Genomic DNA, 17,463 nt, shown 5'->3' on the forward strand with positions numbered 1-17,463 from the left:
ATTCATTTAGCATCCAACCTTACATTGTGTGGGATTGGATCTTATGAGTTTCAACCCCTCTTTTGAATGTAAAGTCTTCCCCCTAAGTGAAAACCCATCGAATCCTAGCGAACCTCCCTTCTCTCTCCTCGGAGTTAGAAGAGGGGAGACCAACTAGGGTTCGACCGCGATTTTCCGCTTTACATTTTGGTGAACCCGACGTGAACATCCTTTCTGATTTTTCATGCTTAGATCTCAAAAAAATTGATTACATTTCCATGTTTGATCTTTTGCAAAGTTTTAGAGGTGATTGCATTAAAACCCTAAAATTTCTTTTTAATAATTAAACTTGTGAAATGTCTAAATGTTAATGCTTGTTTCAGATCTGTCCTTCTATTACAAATTATCAATTCATATTTGTGCTTTAATTCTGAAGATTAAGTGGTTAAAAGTCAAAACCCTAATTCTTGAAACCCTCTTGATTCAACCTTTGTCCGACAATTTGACCGATCAAAACATCTCCAAATCAACTGTAACTTTGGATTTCGCAATAAAATCACAATATCTTTCATCCCTAAAAATTTGGAAAAAAGTTGCGAGGACCGTGTTGCACTCCGAGCGCCATCGTCCCCGACATTTTTTCCAAAATTTCGGGAGCGAGATCTTGCTGTATTTTCCTGCTAAAATCCAGAATTTTGGCTGATTTTGTCAATTATAACACTTTCAAAATTACAGTCAAAGTTGGTCTTGTGATTGCTTGGTCTAAGGCTCCTAATCATTCAAAAATTATCGAAACTGAAATTTTGTGTCAAAATTGTGTTCTTACTGTCTTAGATCTGAAAATTGTATTTGCATTCATTCGAAATTTCAGTGCTTTATTCAAATATTTGCATTTTGTGACTTTTGAAATTAAGTGCCTAATTACAACAACTTTGATTTCCTCTTTCAAAATTGAATTTTGCGTGAAATTGAATCAATTTTTAAATTTCAAAATTTGCATTGCTCTTGACATTCCCTCTAAAATCATAAAATTCAAAATTTCAGTCTCCCTCTCTTTTTCAAAATTCAAATTTTGCATTTTTCGACAATCTTGATAGGGTTCAATTTTGAATTTGCAACTTTAATTTGGCCTATCTACAGATCGTGAAATCCCTCAATTTTTTCAGATTAGCTCTAAAATCATCATACCTTTCATCCCTGCAAATTTCGAAAAAAGTTGCAAGGACCATGTTGCACTCCGAGCGCCACGGTCCCGAACATTTTTTCTGAAATTTCGGGAGACTGTTGTGATTGCATTTAACAGCTTAAATCTGGAAGATTGGCTGGTTTTACTGAAAATTGCTACCTCTAAAATCAAAATCTTCTCTCTCTCTCTAGTGCATGAGTTTTACAACAATAAGCCCTACTTACACTATTCCCGTTAGACGAAGCCGTAGAATTAAGTCATTCCGAGGTTTAACTACTGAGGAGATGGAACCTAATTTGAGTAGTCTTTTTAACGAGGACATGGGTAATTCCTCTAATCCTCCTAATGATGGAGAAGCTCCCCATGAAGTTTCTGTTGAACAACTGTCCAAATTGGATAACCAATTTGACGATTTTCACCAATGGATGTCTCATGAGTATCCCGATAGTCAAGCTCTTCCTTTAATTGAGGGTCTAAAACGTATGCTTCAAAGTGATAAGAATGGAATTGATATTTTGCGTGGTATTTCACACATTGTGGATTCGAATGTGATGCCTATGAAGAATTGTGCTGAATCTTTAGGTTATACACAACCTCCTACACAAGTCAATCATTCTATTCCTTTGACCACTTCTATTGCTAGTTTACCTACCTTTACATCAAACATCATGGCTACCTCTATACAAGACATTCCTCCTGTGATTACCAGTCATGGGGGCAATCCTCCTTCTTCAATTAACCCTATTCCTTCATTCAATCCGACTTCTTCATTCATTCCTTCAATAAGTGTTCCTATTACATCTTCACAAATGAACATGACGCAAGGGGGCAATTCATTTAACCATTCCATTCCTCCTTGTAGTGTTCCTCCTATCCAATCATCCCCTATGGTTGACTATCATAGGGTCCCACCACCTTACTCTTTACCATCTTTCAATAACATCACACCTCCATCTCAATCTAACACACCTAATATGAACTCTTCGACTGAAGCTACCATTAATAATCTTGCACAAACTGTCTCTTCTTTACAACAACAAATTGCCTCTATGAATCAATCTAAGTTTAGTGTGCCCACATTTGATGTTGCGAGCCCACTTTCTCTTGACATTGTTCAAGCTATTCCTCCTAAGCATGTTGAAATCCCGCATTTGGAACTTTATAATGGTAAAGGAGATCCTCTAACACATGTTAAGACTTTTCAAACAATATGTACTGATTTTGCTTATGACCAAAGGTTGCTTGCAAAACTGTTTACTAGAACATTAAGAGACAAAGCCCTACAATGGTATTGCTCGTTGCCTTCTTATTCTATTACTTCTTTCGAACAACTTGCAAATGCTTTCATTCAACAATTTCAAAATAATATAAGTCCTAAAGTTACTTTGATTGATTTAATGCATTGTAAACAAGGTGTTAAAGAAAAAGTGACTGATTTCATTGGTAGATATAAGCATTTGTATGCTCAAATTTCTTTTCCAGTGCCTGATAATGATATTCAAAGAATCTTTATTTCTAATTTGCAAAAAGATATTCGAGACAAACTCCTGTTTTCTGAGTTTACTTGTTTCCAACAGTTGTGCGCCACTCTTCACAATTATCAACTGACTGTGAGTCAAATGGAACAATCACATCCTATGGCTCCGAGTGATAAGGGTGATAGCAGTCAACAACCATTTGGGAAGTTTAAACCGAACAGAGATTCTATCAAATTCAATGAAAACATCATCAACAACAATGTGAATGCAGCATCAGGTGTGCCTCCTATTTCTAAATTTTTCAGGAAAGAAAGAAAGTATACTCCTTTGAATGAATCATTGCATGATATTATGAATAAGTTATTGGAACAAAATGTGCTTACCCTTCCTCCTATAAGACAAATTGATCCTGCAAAGATTACTTCACCTTATTTTGATCACAAATCTTTTTGTCACTTTCATCGTCAGCCTGGGCATGATACTGAAAAATGTTTTTCTCTAAAGGGTAAAATTCAAGATTTGATTGATAATAATACTATTTCTGTTTCTGGAGTGAATGATAAAGGCAACACATCTGTAGCTCCTCCTAACCAAAATCTTCAGATTTTTACTGATCCATTACCTTCTCATACTTCTCATACCTCTAATGCGATTGAGGCTAATGATTCCTCTTTCTCATCTGATGGTCTTGTGTCTATGACTCCGAATGTGATTAACTTTGTAGAGCAGCAAGAAAACCCTAAAGAATCTTCCATCACATTTGATTCTAGTGAAACCATTAGGGCACCTGATGGTCCTTTATACATAGTTGCAAAAGTCAAGAATATGCCTTGCCGTGGAGTGCTTATTGATCCTTCGTGCATGGTTAATGTTATTACTGAAGAATTTCTTTTTACTTTGCAATTGAATCAAGTGATCTATGACAAAACAGATGTGATTGTGAAATTATTTGATGTATTTTCTTCTCCTGCAATTGGTTCTATTACATTGCCTATTGAGGTCCATAACAAATCCCTTGATGTGAACTTTGCTATTATTCCTTCTTCCGAACAATTTCGTGTGAAGCTTGGCTATCCTTGGCTATCTTCCATGAAAGCTATTGCTTCTCCTATTCATAAGTGTTTGAAATTTCCCCATAATGGTGAAGTTGTTACTGTCAATCATAGTCTCTTTAAACCAGCTGAAAGAACCTCTAGTGTTCCTCTTGATTACTTTTGGCCTAAACAATTCCAATCTCTTCCTCCGCGAAGTGATCATCTTTTCAAATCTTATCAAAAGTGGAAAACAGATATGATCCTATCTCTAAGTGAACCTAGAGCACCTAAACTTGACATTCCTATCATTCTTGAGAAGGAAATTCTTCCTTTGAAAGACAAAACTAATGTCCTTCCTCAAGAAGATTCCCAACCCATCCCTATGAATGTGACTATGTCTATACCTAATAAACTTCCTAAGAGTAGACCTATACCTCCTCATCATGATGGACTTGGTCTTCTCCCTAAACCAAATATTCCTCCTTTATATGGAGCAGTTCCTCCTGCCTTCTATAGAGAGAAGATACCTTCTTCTTCTCCTATTATCCAGCCTAAGAGACCACAACCTAAACACCCAAGTGATAAGGATGAGAACATTCCTCCTCCTCTACCTTCTACACTTCCTACTAAGACTAGACGTAATCGTTCTGCACGGGAACGTCGACGAAAGCGTCGTCTTAGGGCTCAAGCAGCTGCTTCTCAAACTTTACAATCTCCAAAAACACCTTCAACAAGCATTATTCCATTTTCTCCTCAGCCGGATATTGAGCCTAAATCTCATAAACATAAGATTCATGATGGTCTTGATCCTGTGTGAGTTAAAGATCCTATTTTTATAAATCTTGATGATGATATAGATGAAAATATTACTCCTCTTGCTTCTGATAGTGAATATGAACTTGTTGATGTTGATAACCATTTATCTAATGAATTTTCTAAAGCACTTATCCTAGCTCCTAGACAAGAACAATGTGGCTTGGAACATGAACATAGCCCTTGTTTGGATCTTGTGATAGCTCCATCTGCTGTGTTGGATGTTCCTCCTCTAGCATGTTCCCTGCCTTCCCGAAACATTGATCAGCAAGATCGGGGGGTAGATGACATGCTAGACTAGTTACATTAGCATAGCAGACTCTCTCCCCCTCTCTTTTGTTACTTCTTCTATATGTTATTTTCATTCTTCTATTTGTCGTCCTTAGTGTTGTCTACTTGAGGATGATGCAAAGCATTGAGATCTCTCGGTCTCTCTCATGTTGACTCAAAAGACACATGTGTTCCCTTCTTCTAGGTGACCTTCCTTGATTGGGGAATGAAGAACAATTATGCATACATCCATATGATATATACATGACTTATCATACAGCATACTGACCCCGAGGAAAGCGAAGTCACCTCGTGCTTTGTGTTTCGTGTCTATTATCCCTGGGTTTATCTCACACTTGGGGGCTAAATTTTTGCGATAACATGCTCCTTTTTCCTTTCTCATTTCTTATGTGTATCACTACATTAAAACAATCACCCTTGTTGAGGCGTGTGCGATCGCTTTAACGTAGGGGGGCATACACCCTGTCTATCCTTTCAAAGATACTTGAAAATTTCTTGGCAAACTTAGCTTTGTCTTGAAGATTTTTGGTATTTCTTTTGCATGACTCATAGTGAGGGAACCTTACTACTGACAGTCATGGTTCTTCCTTGTGATCTTCCCTTTTACTTTGTCAATCGAAGTTGTAAGATCCTTAGTCCACTAGGGGCTTGGTGTATCTTGCCTCCTTGACGTGGTGAAAGTCTTTCAACGTTGTTTCCTTGTGCTTTACTGGAAGTATGAGCATACATACTCCCGCTAAAGTGGGGGCTAAATGTAGCATCCTAAAATTGTGACACTTGCAATTTCGACTGCATTTTGGTCTTCACGATGGTGACGCAACACGCAACCTGAATGGAGACCCCAAAACTCGCTCACGACACTGAAAACTGCATTTTTCAAGCACCCTGGCCTGAACCTCCTTGCACCCTGATGTCCCGGGAGGTGGGACCAGAGCGCCCAGCGCCCTGGTCCCTGGGTCCTATTTTGGGCCCGGTTTCCTAAGTGATATCGGGTCTTTTTGATTGCAATTTGGAAATATACTTCCCTGGTCGGCCTAAGGTCGGGAAAATCAGTCTATCAGCCCTAAATGACAAGTATATAAACTACATTTTCCTCTTTCATTCGATATGATGGAAAAGGCGTGCAAACTATACTCAAGCATTCAAGCATTCAAGCATTCCTTCAAGCAATTGATCATTTCAAGTCTCCATTCAAGGCTAAGTGTTGCATTCAAGACAAGGATTCAACCATTGAAGAGGAGATCACATACTACATGCTACAACATACAACATACAACATCTAAACCTTCGCACATAAGGATACAAACATCCTTAGAACAAGGTATTAGTACTTGTTTTACAGTCATTTACATTTACAGCTCTTGCTCATTTCTTGGTTAATTCCAAAACCGGGGTTTGACCTAAAGGCAAACCCCTAATCCCTAACCCCCCAATCGTCTTCGCTTTTCTGTGTGTAGGTTGCAGGTACGCGGCTGAAATTGAAGATCTGGAATCCTTGTGCAGAGATGAACAGATCCCCCTTCGTTTCGTGGATTTTTCGGAGGACCGTGGCGCCGGGCGCCATCGTCCCGACAACTTTTGCTCAAATTTGCAGGACAACACCGTATCGACATTTTACTGCTAATTCCAGGTCCGCAGCTTCATCCTATAACCTAAACTCAGTTTATAAGCGAATCTTTATGACTTTCTATGCATCCTTAGCTTAATTTCCTTAATCAACATTCTTTACAAAAGAGGGTAGCCTTGCTTTCCTAACCCTTGAAATTCATTTAGCATCCAACCTTACATTGTGTGGGATTGGATCTTATGAGTTTCAACCCCTCTTTTGAATGTAAAGTCTTCCCCCTAAGTGAAAACCCATCGAATCCTAGCGAACCTCCCTTCTCTCTCCTCGGAGTTAGAAGAGGGGAGACCAACTAGGGTTCGACCGCGATTTTCCGCTTTACACCTATCTTCTTCAAGCTTTTTCTTATCATCTGGACTCAAGTTAGACTTATTTTATGGTTCAGTATAACCATTTATAACCATGTCTGATAACTCATATGGATCAAATGTCATCTTCATTCTAAAAACCTAATTACCATAGTTTTTACCACAAAATATTGAAATCAGAAGTTGATTCGTGCTTGATGCCATACTTTAAAAAAAAACAAAAAAAACTTTAAACCTTAACTAAGACAACATAGATTTTCTATACATATCCTTTCTTTAATAATGTAAATAACGTCAATGGGCCCTTGGTCTATTGGTGAAGTTCAATGGCTCCAAATGAGCCCACCAAGGATCAAGTCTTGTTGAGTGCAAGGCTCCGACATCATAAGGGATGAGGTCGGGATCGTTCCCTGAGCAAACTTGGTGGAATGGATACCCCTCAATGGACCTCCATAAAAAAAAAAATCCAAACAACAAAACCCTTCATAAATTCTTCAAGCTCATGCTCATATTAACACCATTACCTCAATTTGAACAACACCTCAAAGACTCCAAATCTTGCATTTTCCTTTGCTTCAAGCTACAAATAACAAAAGCTACAATTTAAATTCCAACAACTTGCCTTGGTTGCATCTTCCAATTGGCTCACATCACCTTGTAAAAACCTAGCTGGTGATGTTCTCCTCAATGAAAAAACTTACAGCAATCTACTTTGGTTTGATTCTTTTCAATGGTATATAGAGAAGTATAATCACTATTCCTTAAATAATCTATGGTAGCGATGCTCCTTTCTGGTCCATTGCGGTATTCATAAAACATATCCTCTTCTCTTCGTGCACAATGATAAATTGCAATCTTACAAACTTCTACCAATCATCTAACCTATTCTTTGATATGAATATGTTAGAGGGAAGAGACAAAGAAAGAAAACAACAAATTACATGTGCTACTACAGAAACACAATTTTTTTTATATTGATTTCTCAATGATTACAACAAACTCTGTTTATAAAGGTCTTAGAAATTCTCCAGAATGAAAATAGTAATACGCATGAGGAAATGACATGGTCAGTGGGAACAATCCATAATTGGTAGTGAGAAGTATCCATTTTAAATGTAGAATTTGACTGCATCATTTGTTAGGTGGTAGGAATTAATATCAACTAATAGTTACCATGGTAGGATTCATCAAATATAACATTTTACGATATTGTCCAGCCATTGTGCATTTTTTGTTGATTCAATTTCTTGGGTTTTTCTCTAACAAAACATAATTGTTAACATTTTTTTGAGAAAATGCTTGGTATCAACCAGCTTCTTAACAAAAGCATAGTAGGATTCATGAAATAGCATATTTTACAGTATTATCCAACCATTATCTAGACTTTTGCATATGACTAAAAAGAGAAAGAGCTTCCTCACCATGCCCATGCATGCCACAACCGACAATCAAAGAAGTCCATGAAACCAAATATCTCTAAGGTATATTTTCAAAAACTTGGCGACCAACATTTAAACTCCCACATTTAACCTACATATCTATAAGGGCACCTGAAACACAAATATCAAAATCCAAATCATCTTCCATTATAGAGCTACCAACCATGGTACCAACCCTCATCTTTTCAAATAACCTCCATACAACCTCATCCCATCTAGGAGCCCCACCACTGCTCTCATAGTCTTGCATAACTCATTACCAAACTTCAACCTCACTAGTGAAAGGTCTTCGGTAAGAAAAGTAAAATGTGTTGTTGGAGCATTATTGTTGACCCGTTTATTTGATTGTTGGATTAGTGGTTGTGTTGAAGTAGTGCAATTGTTGGTCATTTTGAGTCTACAAAGATTTTGTATATGCCTCAAAATATTTCAGAGACTTCATCTTTTATCCTGTAGGTTGTCTCCTCGGTTGGTTACATGTGTGCTCTGCAGAGTGGGTTCCCCTATTCTCCTCTGCTTCTAATTGATAGCAATGTTTGTTGTGGTTGTTTCTATGTCCAAAAGGGGATTTTTTTTTATGTAGCCGGCTATATATGCATAGTTTTGGATAGCTTGGAGATTATTTCATTGTTTAACCATATGTGAATGCAACAGAGTGGTTTATTTAAGGCTCATGGCAGCTCTATATTCTGGCTTCTTTTTTAAGATGGAGTTGACTATGGGACGCAAGCAAAAAGTATGGGTATGAATCATGATCTCCCATGTTCTCCACAGCTCATGGTAACATTTTTTTGGAATTGGTTGACCTTGGCTATGGACTCACTTTCATCTTCTTATACTAGTGTTTAAACAATGACCACCCCATGACATCAGGTATCACTTCATCAGAGATTGTGTACAGTGAGGGATTGTTCAGCTACAGTTTATACCTACAGATCAGCAGGTAGCAGACATTCTGACAAAGGCATTGGGGAAGGTGAAATTCATCTTCTTTAGAGAGAAGTTGGGTGTCATGCAGAACAACTTCCTCGCTAAGAGGGAGTATTAGTTTGGTTAGCTAGGACAACTGGTTCTCCATATGTAATAATTAGTAAATAATTGTTTGCTAAACAAATTTTGTTAGATAGGGATAATTATTTGTTAATTATTTGATCTCTTTTAGAAACTTCTAGCAACCAATTTTGTTAGGGTTGTTTAGTTGTTATTAATCTCAGCCGCTGATTGAGAATTAATCTCGGTTGTTGGTTTTCCAACGAGAGTAGTATAAAAAGGGGTCAAGGGTCATTTGGAGGATATGAAGTTTGTGGAGTAACTTACAGTGTTAGCAAGTAGTCTTGCAGTGTTAGCAAGGGCGTAGTGATAGCGTTGGGATAGTAGCGAGGTGGAATCTCAATAGGAGAAATTGGGAGGTTGTCAAAGCTCTGCCAGTAAGAGGCAAGCAGTATTTGTATCTCTTGATTTGCTGTAGTTAATAACTATTCCTCATCTGCAATACTGGTTTTCCCTTCGGGGTTTTTCCAGGGACAATTGTCCGAAAATATTGTGTCACTGTGTTGCATATTTCTTTCTGCATGTTTTTATTTGTGAAGTTGCAGCTGTGTTATTTTTTAGTATTTCACAGTTAAATAATCTTTATGAGATAGGAGATTAATAATTTGTAACTGCAATAGAATTTTCACAACAGTCAATGTAGAGATGTTTGTGTAGCTCAAATCCAAAATGCGCAGTCCTCTCATAGTGGTAAACAAGTTTTCTGGAATACTTGTAATCCTCCAGTTATGAGATAGTGAGAGTGCATGGAGATAAACAAGATGGCTCTCTGAGATAGCATTGAAAACATTCAGACCTTCCTTGGCCAGTAAAATCTGACACTAGCCCATGGAATTAATTGTACGTGAGGACACTTCTTCAACAAAAAAGACACAATTATCTTCTTTTGATATGTGTATTGCCAAATCGTGCAACAAATCATGAATTTTGCACAGTTTGACTAGAATGTCATAATATGACTCATATACTTGAAGCATACACAGCTAGTCAAGTTGATCTAACCAATGCCAAGCCATTTCCCACAGCTCCTCTCCTGTCGGGATGAATCCTTCCACTATCCACAGATTTATCAAATACTCTGCTTGTATCTCCTCATCCTTGGGATAGAAGGATAGATATGAAAAACATAGTTTAAGGTGTGCAGGCAAAGAGTCATAACTCAGTTTTAGTATCTCCATGACAGTGTCATGCTCTCCAGTGGGACTACTCTTTCCAGCTGACTGTGCTTCCACTCCCAATTTTTAAGCGTGGTGTTGGCCAAAGATGCTGCTATCATTTTGATAGCAAGAGGTAAATTTCCACATTGCTCTACAATCTTCAGACCCTCCTCTTCCCTGTGTTGTGGTGCTCTATTTCCTGTACTATTTGGAAATGCATAGATACAAAACAGCATCCAACTGTCTTCATCTGACAAAGTTTTCATCTCATAGATTTGAGCACTAGAATTTAGAGCAACCTGCCTATTTCTTGTGGTAACCACAATTTTACAATGTTTATCGGCCAGGAAACCAAGTTTATCAATCAGAGAATTTTTAGTAGAAAGCATCCAAAGATCATCCAGCACAATGAGAGATCTTTTCCCTTGGAGATGGTCATGAATCAATTCAGCCACTCTCTCTTCACTTACACTTTTACTATTTACACCTATGTGGGAGGCTATATCATCTTGCAAATTCTTGAGAGAGTAAGATTTAGAAATAAAGAGCCAAATAGAATGATCATACTTGGATTTTACGGCTTGTAGACATTTTGGAGAAGAAATGTCTTCCCCGAGCCGCCCATACTAACACGGCTATGACTTGAACTTCTGTGTCTTCCAACAAGCCTACCATGTGTTCAACTTTGGAATGTATCCCCACTGGATGTGAATCTCTTGGCAGAAGACTTGATTTCTTCAACATTGCTGATGTACTTGTCGAAGCTGCCTCATCCGCATGGAGACCTTTCAAATGACTTCCAACTCCCTTAAATATCTTTCCAACAGCCTCTTGTTGGACAACCAAGGCAATCTCTGTACACAGTCTCTCGACATTACTACCAATTTTAAGGGAAAAGAGAAGTCAAAAGTGTTTTAAATCAATATGGAAAGGGTAAAAGGGAAAAGCTAAGACACTGAATGATAAGAGATTGGAAGCAAAAATCTAAACAAATTAGAAAGAACTAAACGATAAAAACAACTCAAGCCTTACTCATGAGATGTGTTGAATTCATAGCCAGAAATGAGTGAAGAAGACTCGAGGGATGCTTTCCATTGGTCAAGTCTCTCCTTGCTGAATCTCCCCTTTTCTTCATGTTTGGTGAATGCAGCTGCATAAACTCCCTTGTCAGGGTAGCGGAGTTCAAAAGGCTTCACATCACAAAATATGGGAATAAAGCGAGCCTTGGTTTCCAACATGAGAGGCAGCTCATCTAGACACCACGACAACTCCGCATATGGTGGTGAAAATATGGCAATCTGAACTTTAGAAGAGTAAATGGCATTTTGTATAGCAGAATCAATTGAATCTCCCAATTATGATTCGATATCATCAAGAAATGTCCAGAATCCCTCTTCCTCGAGCGAATCGTAAAGTGCAAAAGCTAGAGTGTCTTTGACATCAGGGCTATTGGATTTTGTGCCTCAAATTCACTTGACATTGTGCTAGTCTCTATTCGACTTGTTGTTCCCTGTTGAGTCAATGAAAGTCCTATCGGTGTAAGCTATGCTGATGGAGAGTGATTTCCCATCTATCGGTATAGCTTGGCTTATCGGTGAGGTCGTCTATATGTTATATCGATCTCTAATGGATCTACTTTGTTGGTCATCTATGAGACTCTTACCAATACGCTATTGTCAGGTGCAAGTGAGTTCAGTGTATCTCTTGTCGATGAGACTTAAGCCATCGGCTATTGGTGTAGGATTTCAGATGTGTCGCCAATAGTAGAGTTGGGTGGCTATGGGTTCAAACGAGTCAGCAATCAAAATTTTACCTCACGGACAGTTAGAAGTGTTAAGGTCGCATATTTGAATACCAAGTGGCTCATGCTCGGGACGAATGTGGGATAATGAAATCTCACGAATACGAAGTTCTCAATGGTTGAGCTTCCCGACAGTTGAACAGTTGAACAAAACGGTTGTTCTAGAGAATACGAAAGAGTTGATCGATTGAACAAAAATTAAAAACTGAAGGGCAATACAGTTTAGCTTCAGCAATTTTGAAAAAGTGTTGTGATTGTTCAGTAGATTGTATGAATGTTGGTCTGCTCTGTACGTATTTTCTGAAAGTTAGAGACAGATGCCTAGAAGAAAATATCTGTAACTTTATTGTAATCCTTTGTTTACTATGAATAAAGTGATCTTTCTTTGGTGGTGGGTTTTTCTCCCGTAAGGGTTTTCCCACGAAACCTGGTGTTCATTGTCTCTTATGATTGTGTGTTTATTATGTTAATCCATTAGTGCACATCTTGATGTTTTATATTCGAATTTGAACGAACATTTTCTTAATTCCCTTGTGTATTTACACTAGGAGAGCTTCTTCTGCACTGAGCTTTCCTTACAAGTGGTATTAGAGCCTAGCTAGCTGTGTTATCCTTGTTGGGTAGGGTTGATTTTTTGTGTCAATTTGTTCCAGTGGGAGTCTAGCAAAGAGTATTTTGTTTTGATTGCAGATTGAGATGGCAAGCACTTCTGGGTGAATGGACATTGAAAAGTTCAATGGCTCAAACTTTGAGTTGTGGAAACTTAAAGTTGAAGATTTGTTGGTTGACCGAGATTTTGGGGTTGCTGTATCTAGACATAAACCTTCAAGCATGAAGCAATAAGAATGGGACTTAGAAGACCAAAAGGTCAGAGAACTGATAAGATTGAGCCTTGCAGATTCTGTTATATTGAACGTTCATGAGGAGAAGACTGCATGTTCTCTGTGGAAGAAATTGGGAGATATTTATCAGGGCAAATCCTTGGTGAATAAACTTTTCTTGAGAAAGAAGCTATACTCTTTGAAGATGGATGGAGGAACATCTGTAGCAGATCATTTGAATGCTTTCAACATGATCCTTACACAGTTAACTTCTGTGGGAGATACAATTAATGAAGAAGACTGTTGTATGTTGTTGTTGTGTTCCTTGCCTGACACATGGGACCACTTGGTAATGGCCATTGGGAGTACTACTACCTAGTTTAAAATGGATGAGGTGGTTGCTTATCTTTTGTCAGAAGAGATGTGAAGGAAGTCTTCTGAGATGGCTAAAGAGGTTCTCGTTGTTCGAGGCAGGTCAAAGGAGAAAGACAAAAAGAAAGACAAGAAGTCCAAATCCAAGTCACAAGAGAGGTCAAAGTCTCTTGGAAAGAAGTCCAAGGTGAAATGCTGGAACTGTGGATAGAAAGGCCATATCCGAAAGGATCACAAAGAGGAGGACAAGAAGAATATGAATACTTCTGATATTGAGTCTTCTCAGAGTGATGCAAACACCTTTGTAGCAACTCTGGCAATGTCTGCATTTGATGATGTATGGTTGGTTCATTCAGGGGCACCATTTCATATGACATCTCACAAAGAGTGGTTCTCAAAGTATGAACCATATGCTAGTGGAAAGGTGTTCCTAGTGATTGATTCAACACTGGAGATCATAGGAAGAGGTAGAGTCAAAATCTAGTTCCCAGATGGCAGAATAAAGGGAATCGATGGAGTTCTTCATGTACCAAGTCTGGCTAGAAATCTACTCTCTGTAAGTAAGCTGAATGATGTTGGAGTTCAAGTAACTTTTGTGTTTGGTGGTTGTAAGATGACTAGAGGGTCTATTGTATTGGCTAAGGGTGAACGCATTGGGACTCTATATAAGTTAGATGCTAAACATGTATGTTGTAATAATGTCTCTGTAAAATCTGGAAAAACTATTGTGTTAACACATGATGTAAACTCTATGGAAGTTAAACTTCCAGCAGAGAAAACGATGCTCTGGCATTATAGGCTTGGTCATATTGGTGAGAAAGGTTTAAGAACTTTGAAGAGTAAAAACTTGGTAGATGGGCTGGTAGACTGTAATTTTGAATTTGATTTCTGCGAACATTGCATATATGGAAAATAGAACCGTGTTTCATTTTATTTGAGTTCTCAAAAATCTTCTGGTGTATTGGACTATGTTCACTCTAATGTTTTTGGTCCTGTGGGTGTTCCTTCTTTGTCTAAGTCAAGGTATTATGTATCATTTATTGATGATTACTCAAGAAGGGCATTTGTTTATTTTATGAAAAATAAATCAGAAGTGTTCAATCAATTTAAGGAGTTTAAAAATCTTGTTGAAAATCAGACTGGGAGAAGAATAAAAATGTTTAAGAACAGACAATGGTGGTGAGTATTGCAATGCAGATTTTGACAAATATTGCGTAGACCATGGAATTAAGAGGCATAAGGCTACGCCTTATACTCCTCAACAAAATGGAGTTGCTGAAAGGTTGAATCGATCTTTGATGGAGAAATCAAGGAGCATGTTAAGTTGTGCTAGTCTGCCACAAATTTTTTGGGTTGAAGTGGTTGCTACAGTGTGTTACTTATCTGAATCGTTCTCCTACTTCAGCTTTGGTAGACAAGACACCTATGGAAGCATGGTCTCGTAAGAAGCCTTCTTTGAGACATATTTGTATTTTTGGTTCTGAGGCATATACACATGTGCCTGATGTAAACAAATCTAAATTGGATGACAAAGTGGTCAAATGTATCTTCATTGGCTATGGCATCGGTGTGAAAGGGTACAAGCTTTGGAATCCTATGACTGGAAAGGTTGTGTACAATAGAAGTGTAATCTTCTGTGAGATGAAACCTATTTCAGTGGATCTGCAAACAAAAAAGGAAAAAGAAAAAGATGTGGTTGAAATTCCACTAACTCCAAAAAGGGATGAACTACAAACCCCGAATGTGTCGGAGAACAAGGACCTGGATGTGCCTGAGGATGAGGAGCGCACGAGTAGTTCTACTAGTTCAGAGGAACATGATCATGAACCTCTTGTCGAACTTCATGAAGCCTCACCACAAGAAGTAAGGAGATCCACATAGGAGAGGTGACAACCTGATAGGTATGGCTATTCACCAAAGAGGTTTAATTACTCTATGTTGAATGTTAATTGTGCCTATGCGTTGCTTACTGATGCTAACAAGCCTAGAACTATGAAAGAAGCAATTAATATGTCAGATTCAGATTCTTGGTTGGAAGCCATGAAAGATGAAATGAAGTCTTTGGAGAAAAATGAAACCTGGGATCTAGTACCCTTGCCTAAAGGTAGAAAGCCTGTGGGCTGTAATTGGGTATTTAAGAAGTATGGTCCAGATGGCAGCATTGACAAATACAAGGCAAGACTACTTGCAAAGGGGTATTCTCAAAAGGAAGGGATTGATTATGGAGAAATATTCTCTCCTGTAGGTAAGTTGACATCCATTAGATTTCTTTTGTCACTCGCAACAGCATATGATTAGGAAGTTGAGCAGGTCGATGTGAAGACAACTTTTCTTCATGGTGATCTTGAATAAGAGATTTATATGTCCCAAACAGAGCACTTTGTGGAGAAAGGTAAAGAACATCTAGTATGTAAACTTAGAAAGTCTCTTTATGGTTTGAAACAATCTCCCAGAATGTGGTATCAGAAATATGATACATATGTTTTATCTTTGGGATTTGTGAGGTCTAAAGTTGATCATTGTGTGTACTATAACGCTGAAGGTGATCGGATACTTATTATTGCTTTGTATGTAGATGATATGTTGTTTATTGGCAATGATAAGGGTATGATATCAAATTTAGAATCTCAGTTGTCTTTGAGGTTTGAAATGAAAGATTTGGGGGCAACGAAATACATTCTGGGAATGGAAATCAAAAGGGACAGATCTAAGAGAAAGCTTTGGCTCAGCCAAAACAAATATATTACTAATGTTCTTGATAGATTTGATATGTCTGATTGCAAGCAGCGGGTCATTCCAGTCATGCAGGGAATAAAATTTTCTCTGAATGACAATCCAATATCTTCAAATGAGATTGATGACATGAAGAATGTACCTTATGCAAGTGTTGTTGGCAGTCTTATGTACTCAATGGTTTGAACCACACCAAACATTGCCCAAGCAGTGGGAGTACTTAGCCGGTTTATGGAAAATCCGTGAAGGCCACATTGGGATGTTGTGAAGAGAGTGTTTAGATACTTGAGAGGTACTTCTCAATATGCTCTATGTTACCATGGACATTTGGTTGGATCACAAAGGACTATCAGCATTCAAGGATATGTGGATTCTGATTGGACATGGGACATTGACAACAGAAGATCCACTAGTAGATATATATTCATGTTGAATGGTGGTGCTATCAATTGGATGAGCAAGCGTCGCTTTGTCCACTACTGAGGCATAATACATGGCGGCCACATATGCCTATAACGAAGCTATTTGGCTTAGGCGATTGTGTTCTGATATTAGTTTTGATGCAAGGGGGATTACAATCTGCTGTGACAGTCAGAGTGCTATTTGTTTGGCAAAGAATCCTACATTCCATGTCAAGACTATAGATGTGCAGTATCACTTTGTTCGTCTATCGGTAAAGCTTGGTTTATCAGTGAGGTCATCTATATGTTATATTGATCTTTGATGGATCTGCTTTGTGTTACTCTCGCCGATAGTAGAGTTGGGTGGCTATGGGTTCAAACGAGTTAGCAATCAAAAGCTAACCTCACAGATAGTTAGATGTGTTTAGCTCGCATATTTGAATACCAAGTGGCTTGTGCTCAGGACGAATGTGGGATAATGAAATCTCACGAATATGAAGTTCGCCATGGTTGAGCAGTTGAACAGAACGGTTGTTCCGGAGAATACGAAAGAGTTGATCGATTGAACAAAAATTAAAAACTGAAGGGCAATGCAGTTTAGGTTCAACAATTTTGAAAAAGCGTTGTGATTGTTCTGTAGATTGTATGAATGCTTCTCTGCTCTATTTGTATTTTCTGAAAGTCAAAGATGGATATCTGGAAGAAAATATCTATAACTTTATTGTAATCCTTTGTTTACTAAATAAAGTGATCTTTCTTTGGTGGTGGGTTTTTCTCCCGTAAAAGTTTTCTCACGTAAACCCGATGTTCATTGTCTGTTATGATTGTTTATTCTATTAATTCATTAGTGCACATCTTGATGTTTTATGTTCGAATTAATTCCCTTGTGTATTGACATTAGGAGAGCGTCTCTGCACTGAGCTTTTCTTACAAGGGCCCTTGGTGGTTGATGAATGCATCATATATTTTTTTAGAT

The 17,463-nt window shown here is 38.1% G+C and overlaps 1 protein-coding gene across 1 annotated transcript; it reads right to left on the reverse strand.

The window, feature by feature from the left end:
- Positions 1-10,367: 10,367 nt before the first annotated feature.
- Positions 10,368-12,226, reverse strand: LOC131051373 (TMV resistance protein N-like). The gene is made up of 4 exons (XM_057985861.1): positions 12,173-12,226; positions 11,392-11,657; positions 10,987-11,236; positions 10,368-10,877 (listed from the first exon to the last, which is right to left on the reverse strand). The coding sequence occupies exons 1-4, from the start codon at positions 12,224-12,226 to the stop codon at positions 10,368-10,370; spliced, it is 1,080 nt and encodes a 359-aa protein (XP_057841844.1).
- Between the last annotated feature and the right edge of the window lie 5,237 nt (positions 12,227-17,463).

This window comes from Cryptomeria japonica, chromosome 11 (assembly GCF_030272615.1).
Source record: "Cryptomeria japonica chromosome 11, Sugi_1.0, whole genome shotgun sequence".
Lineage (NCBI taxonomy): Eukaryota > Viridiplantae > Streptophyta > Pinopsida > Cupressales > Cupressaceae > Cryptomeria > Cryptomeria japonica.